General features: G+C 46.1%; 1 protein-coding gene across 6 annotated transcripts in view; it reads left to right on the forward strand.

Annotated features, from left to right (window-relative positions):
* The window catches only part of LOC139375882 (cyclin-dependent kinase 17-like), a 77,318-nt gene extending 59,089 nt beyond the window's left edge, over positions 1-18,229 (forward strand). For 5 of the 6 annotated variants that reach the window (XM_071117831.1, XM_071117856.1, XM_071117862.1 and 2 more), the window contains 12 exons: positions 2,965-3,090; positions 3,771-3,827; positions 4,711-4,920; positions 8,960-9,022; positions 10,545-10,668; positions 10,933-11,053; positions 12,339-12,436; positions 12,622-12,727; positions 13,874-13,916; positions 14,460-14,550; positions 16,537-16,614; positions 17,100-18,229. In XM_071117831.1, coding sequence (XP_070973932.1) covers positions 2,965-3,090; positions 3,771-3,827; positions 4,711-4,920; positions 8,960-9,022; positions 10,545-10,668; positions 10,933-11,053; positions 12,339-12,436; positions 12,622-12,727; positions 13,874-13,916; positions 14,460-14,550; positions 16,537-16,614; positions 17,100-17,137 — 1,155 coding nt within the window. In that variant the 3' untranslated portion in view covers positions 17,138-18,229. Of the gene's footprint in view, positions 1-2,964; positions 3,091-3,770; positions 3,828-4,710; positions 4,921-8,959; positions 9,023-10,544; positions 10,669-10,932; positions 11,054-12,338; positions 12,437-12,621; positions 13,053-13,873; positions 13,917-14,459; positions 14,551-16,536; positions 16,615-17,099 lie in introns of those variants that run through there. The other variant, XM_071117871.1, reaches the window with a different exon arrangement.
* The last annotated feature ends 3,279 nt before the right edge of the window (positions 18,230-21,508 follow it).

Below are 21,508 nucleotides of genomic sequence, written 5' to 3' on the forward strand. Positions count from 1 at the left end.
TCTCCTGCCATTGTTGGGCTAATGGGCTTTGACACCTCTCACTTGACACGTCAGTGCTAGTTGAGGCTGTATCAAACTTGGTAGAATTATGTTAGAATTCAGTCCTTATAAAGTAATGTTGTGTATTTTTCTTCTTGGCTTTTGGAAATAAAATATTGTTTCAGACTAAACATTACTCACTCAGTTCCAGGTTGGATGGTGTTTTCAGGTTTCTGTTGTTTTCCAGAGAATTTGCTGTATAGGGTAATAAATCCTTGCTAGTTGTGAACTTTCCAGGTGATTCCGTAATTCCGTCCAAAATCGGGTTGTAGGTTTTAAGTTTTGATTTGAAGTAGGGGTTATGTTGAAGAGGGTAGAATCCAGTATGTGTTCCTGACAAAAAATCCAAGTTTATCTAACTCCTAATCTATCTTTTTTAAAGAAAATGCTGAAAAATGCAGGAGCTCTGATCCTGACCTCTGCTCTGCTCTTCTCTCTCTCTCTCTCTCTCTCTCTCAATTCAATTTGCTTTATTGGCATGGCGTAACAATGTACATATTACCAAAGCTTATTTTGGATATTTACAATATGAAGATAATAAGAATCAACATTGTCAACAGGACAACAGTAACAACAATAACCAAGGGTCAAAATAACCATATATATAACAATAAGCATACAGTAGAGGACATGTGCAGGTTGGTTGGTTTGTCAGACACTGTCCCTCATCTTATGGCAGGCAGCAATGTAGTGCGCTGCCAACCCACAGCTCTCTGCATCCTCCCCCAACAGGACGGGTAGCCTGTCCCTCCCCCAACAGGACGGGTAGCCTGTCCCTCCCCCAACAGGACGGGTAGCCTACTCTCATCAGAGAGGTCTTTGAAACCTTGAATAAGGGTTTCAAATTTGGGGAAATAACACTCTCTAATTGTTTTATATGTTTTACATTTTGTCAGGAAATGCAGCTCTGTCTCAGGTTCTGCTGTTGTGCAGTGGTTGCACAGCCTTTCCTCTACAGGGAGCCAGGTTCTGCTGTTGTGCAGTGGTTGCACAGCCTTTCCTCTACAGGGAGCCAGGTTCTGCTGTGGTGCAGTGGTTGCACAGCATTTCCTCTACAGGGAGCCAGGTTCTGCTGTGGTGCAGTGGTTGCACAGCCTTTCCTCTACAGGGAGCCAGGTTTTCCTGTGTCTACCCTTCTCAATGACAAGGCTGTGCTCACTGAGCCTGTACTTTGTCAAGGTTTTTCTAAGGTTTTGATCAGTAATCATTGTCAAATAGTTAGCCATGGTGTGCTGTCGATTTAGGGCCAGATAGCACTGCATTTTGCTTTGTGCTTGTGTTTGTTTTTCCCAATAGGTGATGTAGTTCTGTTTTGACTGTGTTGTAATTAGTTTTATTCTGATTGACTGGATGTTCTGGTCCTGAGGCTTCAGTGTGTTAGTAGAACAGGTTTGTGAACTCAGCCCCAGGACCAGCTGGATGAGGGGACTGAGGCTTCAGTATGTTAGTAGAACAGGTTTGTGAACTCAGCCCCAGGACCAGCTGGATGAGGGGACTCTTTTCTTTGCTCAGCTCTTGGCATTACAGGGCTTGGTAATGATATGAGAGGGGGTCACTATTTTAGGTGTTTACAAATACTTAATTGCTCTTTTTTGAGTTCTTATTATTAGTGGATATTAACCTAATTCTGCCCTGCATGTATTGTTTGTAGTTTTCCTCTGGACATGTAGGATACTCTTACAGAACTCTGCGTATAGGGTTTCAATGGGGTGTTTGATCCATTTGATGAAATCTTGTTTTGCAAGTGGACCCCACACCTCGCTGCCATAAAGTGCAAGTGGTTCAATGACACATTAAATTAGTTTTTGCCAAATTTTAATAGGTATTTCAATTTGAATTTGTTTTTTAATGGTGTAGAATGCCCTGCATGCTTTCTCTCTCAGTTCATTCACTGCCTCATTAAGGTGTCCATTTGAGCTTGTTTTTTAAACCTAAGTAATTGTAGTGTGTGCAGTACTCTATATATTTTGTACCAATTGAGAACTTTGGTCTAATTCCCTGAGATCTGGATCTTCTCTGGATAATCATTATTTGAGTCCTTTTGGGGTTTACTGCCAGGGCCCAGGTCTGTCAGTACTGCTCTAGCAGGTCCAGGCTCTGCTGTGGGTGACAGCAGGCATAGGTCATCTGTGAAGAGTAGGCATTGTGGAGACTAACACCAAGGGCTGAGGATTTTTCTAGAATAGTGGCCAATTCGTTGATATTGAAGAGTGCAGGGCTCAGATGGCAACCCTGGCGAAGGCCCCGCCTCTGGTTAAAGAATTCTGTTCTATCTCTTACCAATTTTAATGCTGCACGTATTGCCAGTATACATTGATTTAATTATGTCATATGTTTTACCCCCTACACCACGTTCAATAACTTTGTAGAACAGTCCTGTATGCCAAATAGAATCAAATGCTTTTTGGAAGTTGATAAAGCAAGCTTATATATTTTGGTGGACATGTTTATCTATCAGGGTGTGTAGGGTGTAAATATGATCAGTCATGCAATGTTTTGGTATAAATCAAGACATTGTGCTTATTAAGGAAGTTTAGCACTCTTACATTTATAATACTACAGAAAACCTTCCCCCGGTTACTGTTCACACACATTCCTCTGTAATTGTTAGGGTCAAATCTGTCTCCGTTCTTAAAGATTGGGGTTATGAGTCCTTGATTCCAGATGTCAGGGAAATAACCTACACTCAGGATCAAATTAAACAGTTTTAATATAGCCAATTTAAAATTTCCACTAGTGAGTTTGAGCATCTCATTTAGAATGCCATCAGGTTAGCATGCTTTTTAAATTTGAGGTCTTGAAGTTTCTTTTAGAGCTCCTGGTCAGTTATTGGGGAGTCCAGGAGTTTCTATCGCTCTCTCACTCCCTCTCACTCATTCTCTCTCTCTCGTGTGTGTGTGTGTGTGTGTGTGTGTGTGTGTGTAGGACCTGAACAAGCGTCTGTCCTTACCTGCTGACATCCGTATTCCAGATGGTTACCTGGAGAAACTACAGCTCACCAGCCCCTCCTTCGACCAGCCCCTCAGCCGCCGCTCCCGAAGAGCATCATTGGTGAGAGAGGGAGGGTGAGAGAGGGAGGGTGAGAGAGGGAGGGTGAGAGAGGGAGGGTGAGGGAGAGAGGGTGGGTGAGGGAGAGAGGGTGGGTGAGGGAGAGAGGGTGGGTGAGGGAGAGAGGGAGGGTGAGAAGGGGAGGGTGAGTAAGAGAGAGGGGGAGGGTGTGAGAGAGAGGGGGAGGGTGAGAGGGGGAGGGTGAGTAAGAGAGAGGGGGAGGGTGTGAGAGAGAGGGGGATGGAGTGATGGACTGACGGACGGACAGAGAGAGGAAGACTGACAGAGAGAGCTCACGCCTGGTCTCCTCCACTCCCTGTTGTCTTCTGTTTACATCTCATCTCAGAATGGTCTGTGTCAGCACCACTGTGTGTGTTTATGCTGCTGCCTGTCAGGATGAGAATAGAGGAACGGTATGGTTCACTGTTCTGTTAAGCGAATCACATGCTTCCACTCACATGCACCAAACTGCCTCCTCCCTTTCACAACATCAAAGCCAATGTCAGATGAAATTACACCCAGTGGGACCAAATAGTGTACACACACACACACACACACACACACACACACACACACACACGGCCGCCAGAAGGTTTTGTGAAACGTTTGTAGGTATAAGTCGGTCACTGTTAACAAGGACATGAACCTCATTAACATAAATGTTTATTCATCTTTTCTTTCAGTCTGAAATTGGATTCGGGAAGCTTGAGACATACATCAAACTGGACAAGTTAGGAGAGGTGTGTGTGTGTGTGTGTTGCTTCTTTCTTTCTCTCTCTCTGTGCTCAGACACATACCGATTTGGCTTCCTCCCCTCCCTGATATCCTACTTGCTCACTATGTCTGAAAGGCCACCACTGCCTGTTTTTCCTCTTGATTATTCAACACTCAGTCATTCTACCTTAAACCTGGTCATTGAGTTCATGGAGACCTTGACCCCTCACCTCTGCTGATCATCAGTGTGTTTTAGAGGGGATCAGTTTGGCCAAGGAGAGGTGCAGAAACACTCATCTGGGTCACATAGTGACGAGTTATTTGGGATGGAAGGTGATTTATAGATCAGTGATTCAATGCAGTCTAAATGTAATATAGTTCATCACATCATGATAATAATAACTCTGAATTTGGATCCTTCACCCCCCCTCTCTCACCCCCCCTTCCCCTCTGTCACCCCCTCTCTCCCTTTCTCATCTCTCACCCCACTCCCCTCTCTCATCCCCCTCTCCCTCCTCCCCTCTCTCACCCCCCTCTCCCTCTTCTATCCCTCTCCCTTTCTCATCTCTCACCCCCCTCTCATCTCCCTCTTCCATCCCTCTCTCATCCCTTTCTCATCTCTCTCATCCCCTCTCATCTCCCTCTCACCCCCCCCCTCTCCCTTTCTCATCTCTCACCCCTCCTCCCTTCTCTCATCCCTCTCTCCCTCTTCTATCCCTCTCCCTTTCTCATCTCTCACCCCCCTCCCCTCTCTCCCTCTTCCATCCCTTTCTCATCTCTCTCATCCCCTGTCATCTCCCTCTCTCACCCCCCTCTCATCCCTTTCTCCCTCTCTCCCTCCTCATCCCTCTCATCTCCCTCTTCCATCCCTCTCTCTAATATCTCTCTCTCTCCCCTCTCTCCCTCCAGGGAACGTATGCTACAGTGTTTAAAGGAAGGAGCAAACTGACAGACAACCTGGTGGCTCTGAAGGAGATCAGACTGGAGCACGAGGAGGGAGCACCTTGCACTGCTATCAGAGAGGTGTCCTTACTGAAGGACCTGAAACACGCCAACATAGTGACGCTGCACGACATCATCCACACAGACAAGTCCCTGACGCTAGTCTTCGAGTACCTGGTGAGAGGCACAAAAACATTCCCTTCTGTTATAACTTCTAGCCTACGGTGAAAAGACTAGATAATAGAATGTGAAATGAAAGCGATAGTTTGACAAATACAATGATCTTATTTTTCGTTCATGTGCTGTTGGTTGATCCTTAATAAAGTATTTTTAAGTTCATATCACTTGTAGTCCCAGCAGGTTCTATCTAGTGGATGCTGTGTTGGGTGTTTTGTGTTGCTGCTGTATTCTGTGCCCCTTTCTGTTTGACAATGATTGGTTTACTTCCGGCGCTGACAGAGATGGCCGCCTCGCGTTCCTAAGAAACTATGCAGTATTTAGTGTTTTTACGTGCTATTTCTTACATTGGTACCCCAGGTAATCTTAGGTTTTATAAGATTAGGTTTTATATATAAGAGCAACGTCAACTCACCATCATTACGACCAGGAATATGACTTTCCCGAAGTGGATCCTGTGTTTTGCCCACCACCCAGGACAATGGATCGGATCCCAGCCGGCGAATCAAAACAACGACGCCGTAAAAGGGGCAGACTGAGCGGTCTTCTGGTCAGGCTCCGGAGACGGGCACATCGCACACTGCTCCTCAGCATACTACTCACCAATGTCCAGTCTCTTGACAACAAGGTTGATGAAATCCGAGCAAGGGTAGCATTCCAGAGAGACATCAGAGACTGTAACATTCTTTGCTTCACGGAAACATGGCTCACTGGAGAGACGCTAACGGAATCGGTGCAGCCAGCTGGTTTCTCCACGCATCGCGCCGACAGAAACAAACATCTTTCTGGTAAAAAGAGGGGCGGGGGGGTATGCCTTATTGTTAACGAGACGTGGTGTGTTCATAACAACATACAGGAACTCAAGTCCTTCTGGTCACCTGACTGAGAATTCCTCACAATCAAATGTCAACCATATTATCTACCAAGAGAAATCGCTTCGATTATAATCACAGCTGCAAATATTCCCCCCCAAGCAGACACCTCAATGGCCCTGAACAAACTTTATTTGACTCTATGTAAACTGGAAACCACATATCCTGAGGCTGCATTCATTGTAGCTGGGGATTTTAACAAGGCTAATCTGAAAACAAGACTCCCTAAATTGTATCAGCATATCGATTGTGCAACCAGGGCTGGTAAAACCCTGGATCATTGTTATTCTAACTTCTGCGACGCATATAAGGCCCTCCCCCGCCCTCCTTTTTGGAAAAGCTGACCACGACTCCATTTTGTTGCTCCCTGCCTATAGACTAAAACAGGAAGCTCCCGCACTCAGGTCTGTTCAATGCTGGTCCGACCAATCTGATTCCACACTTCAAGATTGCTTCGATCACATGGATTGGGATATGTTTACGCATTGCGTCAAACAACAACATTGATGAATACGCTGATTCGGTGAGCGAGTTTCTTAGCAAGTGCATCGGCGATGTCGTACCCACAGCAAATATTAAAATGTTTCCAAACCATAAACTGTGGATTGATGGCAGCATTTGCGCGACACTGAAAACATGAACCACTGCTTTTAACCAGGGCAAGGTGACCGGAAACATGACCGAATACAAACAGTGTAGCTATTCCCTCCGCAAGGCAATCAAACAAGCCAAGCGTCAGTATAGAGACAAAGTAGAGTCGCAATTCAACGGCTCAGACACAAGATGTATGTAGCAGGGTCTGCAGTCAATCACGGATTACAAAAAGAAAACCAGCCACGTCGCGGACCACGATGTCTTGCTCCCAGACAGACTAAACAACTTATTTTCTCGCTTTGAGGACAATACAGTGCCACTGACATGGCCTGCTACCAAAACATGCGGACTCTCCTTCACTGCAGCCGAAGTGAGTAAAACATTTAAACGTGTTAACCCTCGCAAGGCTGCAGCCCAGACGGCATCCCCAGCCGCGCCCTCAGAGCATGCGCAGACCAGCTGGCTGGTGTGTTTACGGACATATTCAATCAATCCTTATCCCAGTCTGTTGTTTAACACCATAGTACCCTCCAAACTCGTCATCAAGCTCGAGACTCTGGGTCTCGACCCCGCCCTGTGCAACTGGGTACTGGACTTCCTGACGGTCCGCCCCTAGGTGGTGAGGGTAGGTAACAACATCTGATCCTCAACACTGGGGGCCCCACAAGGGTGCGTTTTGAGCCCTCTCCTGTACTCCCTGTTCACCCACGACTGCGTGGCCATGCATGCCTCCAACTGAATCAAGTTTGCAGACGACACTACAGTGGTAAGCTTGATTACCAACAACTATCAGACGGCCTACAGGAAGGAGGTGTGTGTGGTGTCAGGAAAATAACCTCACACTCAACGTCAACAAAACATAGGAGATGATCGTGGACTTCGGGAAACAGCAGAGGGAGCACCCCCCTATCCACATCGACGGGACAGTAGTGGAGAGGGTAGTAAGTTCCTCTGCGTACACATCACGGACAAACTGAAATGGACCACCCACAACAACCTCATGAGGCTGAAGAAATTCGTCTTGTCACCAAAAGCACTCACAAACTTCTACAGATGCACAATCGAGAGCATCCTGTCGGGCTGTATCACCCACCGCCTGGTACGGCAACTGCTCCGCCCACAACCGTAAGGCTTTCCAGAGGGTAGTGAGCTCTGCACAACGCATCACCGGGGGCAAACTACCTGCCCTCCAGGACACCTACAGCACCCGATGTCACAGGAAGGCCAAAAAGATCAAGGACAACAACCACCCAAGCCACTGCCTGTTCACCCCGCTATCATCCAGAAGGCGAGGTCAGTACAGGTGCATCAAAGAAGGGACCGAGAGACTGAAAAACAGCTTCTATCTCAAGGCTATCAGACTGTTAAACAGCCATCACTAACATTGAGTGGCTGCTGCCAACACACTGACACTGACTCAACTCCAGCCACTTTAATATTGGAAAAATGTATGTAAAAAATGTATCACTAGCCACTTTAAACAATGCCACTTAATATAATGTTTACAAACCCTACCTTACTCTTCTTAAATATACTGTACTCGATACCATCTACTGCATCTTGCCTATGCCGTTCTGTACCATCACTCATTCATATATCTTTATGTACATATTCTTCATCCCTTTACACGTGTGTGTATAAGGTAGTTGTTGTGAATTGTTAGGTTAGATTACTTGTAGGGTTATTACTGCATTCTTGGAACTAGAAGCACAAGCATTTCGCTACACTCGCATTAACATCTGCGATCCATGTGTTTGTGACAAATAACATTTGATTTGATTTTGTTTGCCCCTTCCTGTTTGACAATGTCTGTCCCTTCCTGTTTGACAATGTCTGTCCTTTCCTGGTTGACAATGTCTGTCCTTTCCTGGTTGACAATGTCTGTCCCTTCCTGGTTGACAATGTCTGCCCCTTCCTGGTTGACAATGTCTGCCCCTTCCTGGTTGACAATGTCTGCCCCTTCCTGGTTGACAATGTCTGCCCCTTCCTGGTTGACAATGTCTGCCCCTTCCTGGTTGACAATGTCTGCCCCTTCCTGGTTGACTGAATGCCTGCCCCTTCCTGGTTGACTGAATGCCTGCCCCTTTCCGGTTGACTGAATGCCTGCCCCTTTCCGGTTGACTGAATGCCTGCCCCTTTCCGGTTGACTGAATGCCTGCCCCTTTCCGGTTGACTGAATGCCTGCCCCTTTCCGGTTGACTGAATGCCTGCCCCTTTCCGGTTGACTGAATGCCTGCCCCTTTCCGGTTGACTGAATGCCTGCCCCTTTCCGGTTGACTGAATGCCTGCCCCTTTCCGGTTGACTGAATGCCTGCCCCTTTCCGGTTGACTGAATGCCTGCCCCTTTCCGGTTGACTGAATGCCTGCCCCTTTCCGGTTGACTGAATGCCTGCCCCTTTCCGGTTGACTGAATGCCTGCCCCTTTCCGGTTGACTGAATGCCTGCCCCTTTCCGGTTGACTGAATGCCTGCCCCTTTCCGGTTGACTGAATGCCTGCCCCTTTCCGGTTGACTGAATGCCTGCCCCTTTCCGGTTGACTGAATGCCTGCCCCTTCCTCTCCACTCACTTGTAGGACAAGGACCTGAAGCAGTACATGGACGACTGTGGGAACATCCTGAGCATGCAGAACGTCAAGGTGAGTGTAGTGTCTACAGATCGCCTGCCAGGTCTCCGTATCGCTGTAGATATGCAAGGCTCCTTCAGTGCTAAAAGCCTATTCCCCCTGCTGGTGACTAGTGGAACATCGACTTAATCACTTGAACGTGTCAAGCTCAATTCCAACAAAAGTGTTGTTGTTTTTTTAAAGCGTACAAACGAGCGTTGTACTAGTCAGTGAGAGAAAACATACGGGCCTCGACATCTACGGCATCATAGCACGTCAAATTAGAAAGCAAGTCTATTTTTCTTACCTCTACGCGGAGTAATGCTGGTAAAGTAAGCAGATAAATTACGTGGGTCGCTTGTAGAAAAGGAATTTGGGGAGTCATTATGATCTTCCCAATGCTAAGTAGACTAAAGATGTAGTTTAACATGTATTGGGCTTGAAACTAAGGTTTATCAGTCAAATAGGCTCCATATTTGAAAATAATTGCAACCTGCCTGTGGTGATTTCCATCATATAGTCGAGGCAGACTACGGCTGGAAAACTCCAGGACTCTGATATCAAGAGGGAATACTGTAGAAAGAACGAGATGTAGTTGTTTATAAATGGCTTGGATTTATTAGAAACAACATCCTCATAAGCTAGCAAATCAACAACTAGTCCAGCTACGGTGGCCCCCGTAGGACATTTAAGGTCAAAAGGAATTCCCGGCCTCCCGGGTGGTGCAGTGGTTAAGGGCCCTGTACTGCAGCGCCAGCTGTGCCACCACTCTGGGTTCGCGCCCAGGCTCTGTCGTAACCGGCCGCGACCGGGAGGTCCGTGGGGCGACGCACAATTGGCCTAGCGTCGTCCGGGTTAGGGAGGTCTTGGCCGGTAGGGATATCCTTGTCTCATCGCGCACCAGCGACTCCTGTGGTGGGCCGGGCGCAGTACGCGCTAACCAAGGTTGCCAGGTGTACGGTGTTTCCTCAGACACATTGGTGCGGCTGGCTTCCGGGTTGGATGCGCGCTGTGTTAAGAAGCAGTGCTGTGGGTTGGGTTGTGTATCGGAGGACGCATGACTTTCAACCTTCGAGCCCGTACGGGAGTTGTAGCAATGAGACAAGATAGTAGCTACTAACAATTGGATACCATGAAATTGGGGAGAGAAAATGGGGTCAAATTAAAAAATAAAAATACATGTAAAAAATGTAAAAAGGAATTCCCGGTGGCTGAATAGCGAACAGTTTTATTATGGATTTTCATGCCAATTCAGTTGTCATACGCTACCCCAGAGTTTGTGAATTGATGCTCACACGCAAATGGCACGCCGTTGACAGGTGTCTGTGTGATTTTAGTTTCACACCACAAATTTAAATTCTCTCTGGAAAAAGGAAAAATAGTTATTCTGATCGAATGGAGATATTCGAGAAACTAACAAGCCTTTTTTCCTACCCATGCACAGTAGCTGAAGAATGATTATCATTTTTCTGATTACACTACATGATTTATATTTCCACCGAAGTGTGCTGACTACCAGCAGAGGTCTGACATCATCTTTGTTGTTTTGTCTCAGATCTTCTTGTTTCAGATCCTGCGAGGTTTGTCCTATTGTCACAGACGGAAGGTTCTACACAGAGATCTGAAGCCTCAGAACCTGCTCATCAACGAACGAGGAGAACTCAAACTGGCCGACTTCGGTAAGAGACATGTTCTCGTTCTACCCAGGTTTCTGGGGAGTTTATAACGCTCTTCACACTTTCCTGCAGACCTGAACCGTACTCAGCTAGCTCCGATATTTCCTTTTCACTTAGTCTGATTTCTGCAACTATGGTGGAGGCACAACCAGGCCAGCACAGTACAGGTCAGCTTGGTTCAGTTCGGCATGATTGCTGACAATGAGCCGGTCTATTCAGTGAAGACAGTAATGTTCCATTGTGTAACTCCTTGTTATTTTGTTCCAGGTCTGGCCCGGGCCAAGTCAGTCCCCACTAAGACGTACTCCAACGAGGTGGTGACGCTCTGGTACCGACCTCCTGACGTTCTACTTGGATCCTCTGAGTACTCCACACAGATAGACATGTGGTGAGTGAGCTGAGGTGACATAGAACCATGAGAGAACCAACATAGAACCACGAGAGAACCAACATAGAACCATGAGAGAACCAACGTAGAACCGTGAGAGAACCAACGTAGAACCGTGAGAGAACCGATGTCGAACCGTGAGAGAACCGACGTGGAACCGTGAGAGAACCGACGTGGAACCGTGAGAGAACCGACGTGGAACCGTGAGAGAACCGACGTGGAACCGTGAGAGAACCGACGTGGAACCGTGAGAGAACCGCCGTGGAACCGTGAGAGGACCGCCGTGGAACCGTGAGAGAACCGACGTGGAACCGTGCGAGAACCGATGTGGAACCGTGAGAACCGGCGTGGAACCATGAGAGAACCAGCGTGGAACCGTGAGAGAACCAGCGTGGAACCGTGAGAGAACCAGCGTAGAACTGTGAGAGAGCCAGCGTAGAACCAACGTAGAACCGTGAGAACCAGCGTAGAACTGTGAGAGAACCAGCGTAGAACCAACGTAGAACCGTGAGAGAACCAGCGTAGAACCGTGAGAACCAGTGTAGAACCAACATAGAACCGTGAGAGAACCGACGTAGAACCGTGAGAGAACCGACGTAGAACCGTGAGAACCGACGTAGAACCGTGAGAACCGACGTAGAACCGTGAGAACCGACGTAGAACCGTGAGAGAACCGACGTAGAACCGTGAGAGAACCGACGTAGAACCGTGAGAGAACCGACGTAGAACAGTGAGAGAACCGACGTAGAACCGTGAGAGAACCGACGTAGAACCGTGAGAGAACCAACATAGAACCGTGAGAGAACCAACGTAGAACCGTGAGAGAACCAGCGTAGAACCAACGTAGATGAGAGAACCAGCGTAGAACTGTGAGAACCAGCGTAGAACCGTGAGAGAACCAGCGTAGAACCGTGAGAGAACCAGCGTAGAACCGTGAGAGAACCAGCGTAGAACCGTGAGAGAACCAGCGTAGAACCATGAGAGAACCAGCGTAGAACCATGAGAGAACCAACGTAGAATCATGAGCATTTCTTGAGAATGGGTTATCTCCATGATCTTCTAATCTGAATTATATATGCAAAACTGAAATCCATCCTGACCCCCATATCGACCTCTGTATCTACCACTCTCTGACGTCCTTATGTTCCCTTGAATAATGAGAATAGCCATGCATCTAATTTACAGTGGAGGGCAGGAAAAGTTAAGTGAATGTTGGGTACAGACTCCCCTTATGAAGACCTGTATTGACTCTATTTGACCCCGAACCTCATCTTTTCAACCCCAGGGGTGTGGGCTGTATATTTTATGAGATGGCTGCCGGGAGGCCTCTGTTCCCTGGCTCTACTGTGGAGGACGAACTGCACCTCATCTTCAGACTGCTGGGTGAGTGCTGTCACCTGGTGGTGGGAAAACAACATGACATGGTGAAATAAAATATATCTGCTCTCTGTAATGTGTGTGTGTCATTTGAATTTGCTTGTATTAAATTATACTTTTAACCTACATGTTTGTAGACAGTCAGCTGCTATGCTAGAGCCCCTGTGACTGCCCTCTCCACCCTCCAACAGGAACACCCTCAGAGGACAGCTGGCCTGGCATCTCCTCCATGGAGGAGTTCAAGTCCTACAAGTTCCCCAAGTACAAGACACAGCCCCTCATCAACCATGCTCCCAGGTATGTAGGGCTACAGGCCTGGGTACAGATCTGTTGGAGTGGTTACATCATATTAAAGGGACATTTCACTCATAATTAAATGTTTGTCAGATGTTTTCAGACCGACAAGACTAGGACACTAGTAGACCACGTTAGACCACTGCAGAGTTCTAAAAACATCTGACCCTCTTTGATTTGAAGCAGACGCCTTTTTCCGAAGAAACTTACAGATTCCCACACAGCAACATGTCCTTAAATCAGCTGGTGTCCAGGGAAATGAACATGAGCTGGTGTCCAGGGAAATGAACATGAGCTGGTGTCCAGGGAAATGAACATGAGCTGGTGTCCAGGGAAATGAACATGAGCTGGTGTCCAGGGAAATGAACATGAGCTGGTGTCCAGGGAAATGAACATGAGCTGGTGTCCAGGGAAATGAACATGAGCTGGTGTCCAGGGAAATGAACATGAGCTGGTGTCCAGGGAAATGAACATGAGCTGGTGTCCAGGGAAATGAACATGAGCTGGTGTCCAGGGAAATGAACATGAGCTGGTGTCCAGGGAAATGAACATGAGCTGGTGTCCAGGGAAATGAACATGAGCTGGTGTCCAGGGAAATGAACATGAGCTGGTGTCCAGGGAAATGAACATGAGCTGGTGTCCAGGGAAATGAACATGAGCTGGTGTCCAGGGAAATGAACATGAGCTGGTGTCCAGGGAAATGAACATGAGCTGGTGTCAAGGGGAATGACGTGAGCTGGTGTCCAGGGAAATGAACATGTCGTAACACTGGGTGTTTCCTTTTACTGAAGTGGAATTACTGGCCCTTCTGCTTTCAAAGGGGGTTTTGTAAGAGAAAAGTTTTTGTTTGTGTATGTGTGTGCGTACACCTCCCTTCCTGTGGAGGAAATCCTGTGGAATAGTTTACTCTGCTTCTTTCCTAGAGTTCACTACACCACCATGAGTCACTCCCACTGATCTAACACCTTTACCACTGCGCTCCCTCTCTTTCTCGCTCTCGCTCTTTTTCTCCCTCTTTCTCGGTCTCTTGCTTACTCTCTTGCTCGCTCTCTTGCTCTCTTTCTCGCTCTTTCCCTCCCTCCCTCCCTCCCTCCCTCCCTCCCCCCCCCCCCCCCCCCCCCCCCCTCCCTCCCTCTCTGTGCTTCTCAGGTTGGATACCGATGGCATTGAACTGCTGCTGTCATTTCTCAAAGTGAGTCCCACTACAGATACAAACAGATTGACTCATTTGAATAAACAATCCTCTGAGTTGCACCACTGTTCCGACACCTGTATCTGATAAACGGCAGCGTGTTGTTGTTACATTGGGACAGTGTACTTGGTAGAATTTCATAGGAAAACTTAGTGTACATAAGGCTTTGACACACAGCAGACTTCACCAGAATGCAGATGTTTACAGTGCACTGCTGCAGAAGTAATGTTGTGTATTTATGTAGCTTCATGGAGTTGTATTGTGGCATATATAACATAGTTATTTAACTTCCTGGAGGCAGGAATTAATTAGCAGAGTGTGGATGTTTCCTCTATCATGGCTTTCCTGTCCAAGAACACACACACACACACACACACACACACACGCTTATTACACACACACACGCTTATTACACAAACACACACACACACACACGCTTATTACACAAACACACACACACACACACACGCTTATTACACAAACACACACACACACGCACTTATTAAACAAACACACACTGTTTCTCTGTCGTTGCTTTCTCAGTACGAGTCCAAGCAGAGGATGTCTGCAGATGAGTCGATGAGACAGCCTTACTTCAGGAGCCTGGGGACACACGCACACACACTGCCAGAGAGTGAGTAATATATACACACACACACTGCCAGAGAGTGAGTGATATATACGCACACACACTGCCAGAGAGTGAGTGATATACACGCACACACACTGCCAGAGAGTGAGTGATATACACACACACACACTGCCAGAGAGTGAGTGATATACACACACACACACACACACACTGCCAGAGAGTGAGTGATATACACACACACACACACACACACACACTGCCAGAGAGTGAGTGATATACACACACACACACACTGCCAGAGAGTGATTGATATATACACACACACTGCCAGAGAGTGAGTGATATACACACACACACACACTGCCAGAGAGTGAGTGATATATACACACACACACACACTGCCAGAGAGTGAGTGATACACACACATAAATATATATATACACTGCTCAAAAAAATAAAGGGAACACTAAAATAACACATCCTAGATCTGAATGAATGAAATACTTTTCTTTACATAGTTGAATGTGCTGACAACAAAATCACACAAATTATCAATGGAAATCAAATTTATCAACCCATGGAGGTCTGGATTTGGAGTCAAAATTAAAGTGGAAAACCACACTACAGGCTGATCCAACTTTGATGTAATGTCCTTAAAACAAGTAAAAATGAGGCTCAGTAGTGTGTGTGGCCTCCACGTGCCTGTATGACCTCCCTACAACGCCTGGGCATGCTCCTGATAAGGTGGCGGATGGTCTCCTGAGGGATCTCCTCCCAGACCTGGACTAAAGCATCCGCCAACTCCTGGACAGTCTGTGGTGGATGGAGCGAGACATGATGTGCTCAATTGGATTCAGGTCTGGGGAACGGGCGGGCCAGTCCATAGCATCAATGCCTTCCTCTTGCAGGAACTGCTGACACACTCCAGCCACATGGGGTCTAGCATTGTCTTGCATTAGGAGGAACCCAGGGCCAACCGCACCAGCATATGGTCTCACAAGGGGTCTGAGGATCTCATCTCGGTACCTAATGGCAGTCAGGCTACCTCTGGCGAGCACATGCCACCCCACACCATGACTGACCCACCGCCAAACCGGTCATGCTGGAGGATGTTGCAGGCAGCAGAACGTTCTCCACGGCGTCTCCAGACTCTGTCACGTCTGTCACGTGCTCAGTGTGAACTTGCTTTCATCTGTGAAGAGCTCAGGGCGCCAGTGGCGAATTTGCCAATCTTGGTGTTCTCTGGCAAATGCCAAACGTCCTGCACGGTGTTGGGCTGTAAGCACAACCCCCACCTGTGGACGTCGGTCCCTCATACCACCCTCATGGAGTCTGTTTCTTACCGTTTGAGCAGACACATGCATATTTGTGGCCTGCTGGAGGTCATTTTGCAGGGCTCTGGCAGTGCTCCTCCTCCTCCTCCTTGCACAAAGGCAGAGGTAGCGGTCCTGCTGCTGGGTTGTTGCCCTCATACAGCCTCCTCCACGTCTCATGATGTACTGGCCTGTCTCCTAGTAGTGCCTCCATGCTCTGGACACTACGCTGACAGACACAGCAAACCTTCTTGCCACAGCTCGCATTGATGTTCCATCCTGGATGAGCTGCACTACCTGAGCCACTTGTGTGGGTTGTAGACTCCGTCTCATGCTACCACTAGAGTGAAAGCACCGCCAGCATTCAAAAGTGACCAAAACATCAGCCAGGAAGCATAGGAACTGAGAAGTGGTCTGTGGTCACCACCTGCAGAACCACTCCTTTATTGTGGGTGTCTTGCTAATTGCCTATAATTTCCACCTGTTGTCTATTCCATTTGCACAGCGGCATGTGAAATTTATTGTCAATCAGTGTTGCTTCCTAAGTGGACAGTTTGATTTCACAGAAGTGTGATTGACTTGGAGTTACATTGTGTTGTTTAAGTGTTCCCTTTATTTTTTTGAGCAGTGTATATACAAAGAGTGTTCTGTGTGGTGTGTTCCTCATCTTTCTCTTTTTAACTTTATATTTCTGACACGTGTGTTTGTGTGACAGGCATATCCATATTCACCCTGAAGGAGGTTCAGCTGCAGAGAGATCCAGGCTATAGGAACTCTAACTATCCTGAGTCAGGTTAGTGGAGTCCGTCAGGAGTCCGTCAGGGATCCACATTAGTACCACTTTTATATATACGTGTTTATATATATATAAATATATAATAAATATTTATTTATTATTTATATATATATATTATTATATATATAATTAATAAATAAATATTTTCAAAAAAACATGTTTTTTTTTAAATATTTATTTATTATTTATTTATATATATATAAAAACATATATGTTTTTTTTTAAAAATATATATATATATATATATATATAATTTATTAATATTTTTTATTTGTATTTTTATTTTTTACTAACACTCAAAAACACACCGGTCCCTGAAAATATATTTTATAGCGCCTCTAAATAGTCTCCATTGACCTACTTTATTAACATTCTATTCAGTTGACTTTGCCCTCTAATACGCCACTGGTTTAACATAAAACAATAGTAGTCTTGTAATTATTAATTTCTACTTTTCGTTTTGTTGTTTTTGCTACTTTCAGGCAACGGCAAGAACAGAAGGCAGAGCATGCTCTTCTAAAGACTCCTAGCGGTGGTGTGTTCAACAGATGAGGATGTCCTACCTACCTGAAGAGTTATACAGACAGAGATGGTTCAGTCCCAGAGATGGTTGTCTACAAGGGGCCACAGGGGGGGGGGGGGGGTATAAGAACCAGCCCTCTGTGCGTTCCCCCTTTCTGCCAGGGGCCCCTATCTACAGTACTGTCGGACCCCTGGGGGCCCAGGCCAATGTGAAACTGGCTAAAAATAGAGATGTTTATACATTCTATATTTATTGGGGATAAGAGAGAATTTGCTGCTACAAATCCAACTACTGTCTAGAAGATTCTAACTGGCTCAGTCACTTTAAAAGAAAACATGCAATGTGTATAGATGTTTTATTATTTGGAAGTGGTGGCATTGTGGTGGTTTTGTCCATTGATTTCCATTATTTCCACCTCAACACTCCAACTGTGACAGACAGACAAACCGAGATCTTTGCTGTAGCAGAATCTGACGTTTTGGGATTTTCTCTGTTCTGTTGCCGTACGTGGTGCTGTATTCAAACACCAACCTCCCATATTTCTGGACCATTCAATACATATCACAAGATACTGTTGAGGCCAGTACAGCCCTAGTGGATGGTGACGATCGTAGTGATTGTTCTATCTCTATGGTGACCATATCCACCTGCTTCCAACCTGAAAGACTGTACCTCAATTTTGATAGAAGGTATGGGAGCAGTGATCAGCTTGGTGAAAAATGGTTCACATAGTTGTTAGTAGGTACAGTTGAAGTCAGAAATTTACAAACACCTTAGCCAAATACATTTAAACTCAGTTTTTCACAATTCATGACATTTAATCCTAGTTAAAATGTCCTGTTTTAGGTCAGTTAGGATCACCACTTTTATTTTAAGAATGTGAAATGTCAGAATAATAGTAGAGACAATGATTTATTTAAGCTTTTATTTCTTTCATCACATTCCCAGTGGGTCAGAAGTTTACATACACTCAATTAGTATTTGGTAGCATTGCCTTTAAATTGTTTAACGTGGGTCAAAAGGTTTCTGGGAGCCATCCACAAGCTTCCCACAATAAATTGGGTGAATTTTGGCCCATTCCTCCTGACAGAGCTGTTGTAACTGAGTCAGGTTTGTAGGCCTCCTTGCTCGCACACGCTTTTTCAGTTCTGCCCACAAATTTTCTATAGGATTGAGGTCAGGGCTTTATGATGGCCACTCCAATACCTTGACTTTGTTGTCCTTAAGCCATTTGCCACAACTTTGGAAGTATGCTTGGGATCATTGTCCATTTGGAAGACAATTTGCGACCAAGCTTTAACTTCCTGACTGATGTCTTGAGATGTTGCTTCAATATATCCACATCATTTTCCTGCTCATGATGCCATCTATTTTGTGAAGTGCACCAGTCCCTCCTGCAGCAAAGCACCCCCACAACATGATGCTGCCACCCCCATGCTTCACGGTTGGGATGGTGTTCTTTGGCTTCCAAGCATCTCCCTTTTTCCTCCAAACATAACGATGGTCATTATGGCCAAACAGTTCTATTTTTGTTTCATCAGACCAGAGGACATTTCTCCAAAAAGTACAATCTTTGTCCCCATGTGCAGTTGCAAACCGTAGTCTGGCTTTTTTATGGTGGTTTTGGAGCAGTGACTTCTTCCTTGCTGAGAGGCCTTTCAGGTTATGTCGATATAGGACTCGTTTTACTGTGGATATAGATACTTGATAATATATAGATAATTGTACCTGTTTCCTCCAGCATCTTCACAAGGTCCTTTGCTGTTGTTCTGGGATTAATTTGCACTTTTCGCACCAAAGTACCTTCATCTCTAGGAGACAGAATACGTCTACTTCCGGAGCGGTGTGATGGCTGCATGGTCCCATGGTGTTTATACTTCCATACTATTGTTTGTACAGATGAATGTGGTACCTTCAGGCGTTTTGGAAATTGCTCCCAAGGATGAACCAGACTTGTGGAGGTCCACAATATTTTTTGAGGTCTGATTTTGTCTGATTTCTTTTGATTGTCCCATGATGTCAAGCAAAGAGGCACTGAGTTTGAAGGTAGGCCTTGAAATACATCCACAGGTACACCTCCAATTGATTCAGATGATGTCTATCAGAAGCTTCTAAAGCTATGTCATCATTTTCTGTAATTTTCCAAGCTGTTTAAAGGCACAGTTAACTTAGTGTATGTAAACTTCTGACTCACTGGAATTGTAATACAGTGAAATAATCTGTCTGTAAACAATTGTTAGAAAAATTATTTGTGTCATGCACAGAGTAGATGTCCTAAGCGACTTGCCAAAACTATAGTTCGTTAACAAGAAATTTGTGAAGTGGTTGAACAACGAGTTTTAATGACTCCAACCTAAGTGTATGTAAACTTCCCACTTCAACTGGATATGTAATGTAGTAGTGGAGCTTCTACCCTAATGGTCAGATCCAGAGGGGAGCCGTTAAGGAGAACATTGAGACTGGATGGTTTCTTTGTGACGTCATATCATTCCGGAATGATGTGGCCTCTTGTCATCATGACCAATGAATGAACAAAAGCAGTATGTCAGAGACTTGGCTATGTGGAATTTATGATTTGGGCATTACAGGAAGATGTCAAATATCTTACTTTTATTTTTATTCTTCAGAATGCCCAGAGGCATTGGCCATGTTCCAGGTCACTTACATTGCGGTTGAGTTGCTCATGTTGTTAGATTATTAAGTTGTATTGAGGAGGGTTCTTGCAATATGAAATGCTACATACTCATTTGCAGAGAACACATCCAATTGGTCATAGATGAGAAAGTAGTATATATATTTTTAAATTGCAGTATATCTATAACTTAACAATCTGATTGTCTGTGCAACAGGACTGCACTGTAGGCGACCTGGAACATGGCCACTACCACCACCATGGTGACAGTTTCCTCTTCTCCACTCTTCTCTATTGCACCAAGCTTCCTGTGTCTGTGGTGAAGAGTATGTGAGCGGAGATGAAATCTCACTGTCAAACCAGGCCAGATAGTGAAGGGGAGTGAAACCAGGCCAGATAGACTGAAGGGGTGTGAAACCAGGCCAGATAGACTGAAGGGGCGTGAAACCAGGCCAGATAGACTGAAGGGGCGTGAAACCAGGCCAGATAGACTGAAGGGGTGTGAAACCAGGCCAGATAGACTGAAGGGGTGTGAAACCAGGCCAGATAGACTGAAGGGGCGTGAAACCAGGCCAGATAGACTGAAGGGGCGTGAAACCAGGCCAGATAGACTGAAGGGGCGTGAAACCAGGCCAGATAGACTGAAGGGGTGTGAAACCAGGCCAGATAGACTGAAGGGGCGTGAAACCAGGCCAGATAGACTGAAGGGGCGTGAAACCAGGCCAGATAGACTGAAGGGGTGTGAAACCAGGCCAGATAGACTGAAGGGGTGTGAAACCAGGCCAGATAGACTAAGGGGGTGTTAAACCAGGCCAGATAGACTGAAGTGGGTGTGAAACCAGGCCAGATAGACTGAAGGGGTGTGAAACCAGGCCAGATAGACTGAAGGGGTGTGAAACCAGGCCAGATAGACTGAAGGGGTGTGAAACCAGGCCAGATAGACTGAAGGGGCGTGAAACCAGGCCAGATAGACTGAAGGGGCGTGAAACCAGGCCAGATAGACTGAAGGGGCGTGAAACCAGGCCAGATAGACTGAAGGGGTGTGAAACCAGGCCAGATAGACTGAAGGGGCGTGAAACCAGGCCAGATAGACTGAAGGGGCGTGAAACCAGGCCAGATAGACTGAAGGGGTGTGAAACCAGGCCAGATAGACTGAAGGGGTGTGAAACCAGGCCAGATAGACTAAGGGGGTGTTAAACCAGGCCAGATAGACTGAAGTGGGTGTGAAACCAGGCCAGATAGACTGAAGGGGTGTGAAACCAGGCCAGATAGACTGAAGGGGTGTGAAACCAGGCCAGATAGACTAAAGGGGTGTGAATTACCGACCATTATGTTTCTACTCTGCCATCCATTCTCATCCTACCTTCAAACAACCAACTGGAAAACGGTTCCTTGTGTTGGATTGCTTTTATCATTGTGTTGCCTGCTGTGTATGGGGGAAAGAGGAACAGACAGTCACTGAAGCCCTCGGCCCATAATGGTACCCTATTCCTTATATCATTCCAGGAAATGAGTCCCTTCTAGGTAGTGTAACTTATTTTTAAAAAATAAACATTTTATTTCACCTAACTTTAACATTTTGTAATGAAGAGCACATGTTCAATTTAGGATTTTAAAAAATAATTATTATCTGTACCGGGGCGGACTGTACCGGGGCGGACTGTACCGGGGCGGACTATAACAGGGCTGACAATTTAAACTTAAATCAGCCATAAACCCTTTGTGACAGGGGGAAT

The sequence above is a fragment of the Oncorhynchus clarkii genome, chromosome 2 (genome assembly GCF_045791955.1).
Source record: "Oncorhynchus clarkii lewisi isolate Uvic-CL-2024 chromosome 2, UVic_Ocla_1.0, whole genome shotgun sequence".
NCBI classification, from domain to species: Eukaryota; Metazoa; Chordata; class Actinopteri; order Salmoniformes; family Salmonidae; genus Oncorhynchus; species Oncorhynchus clarkii.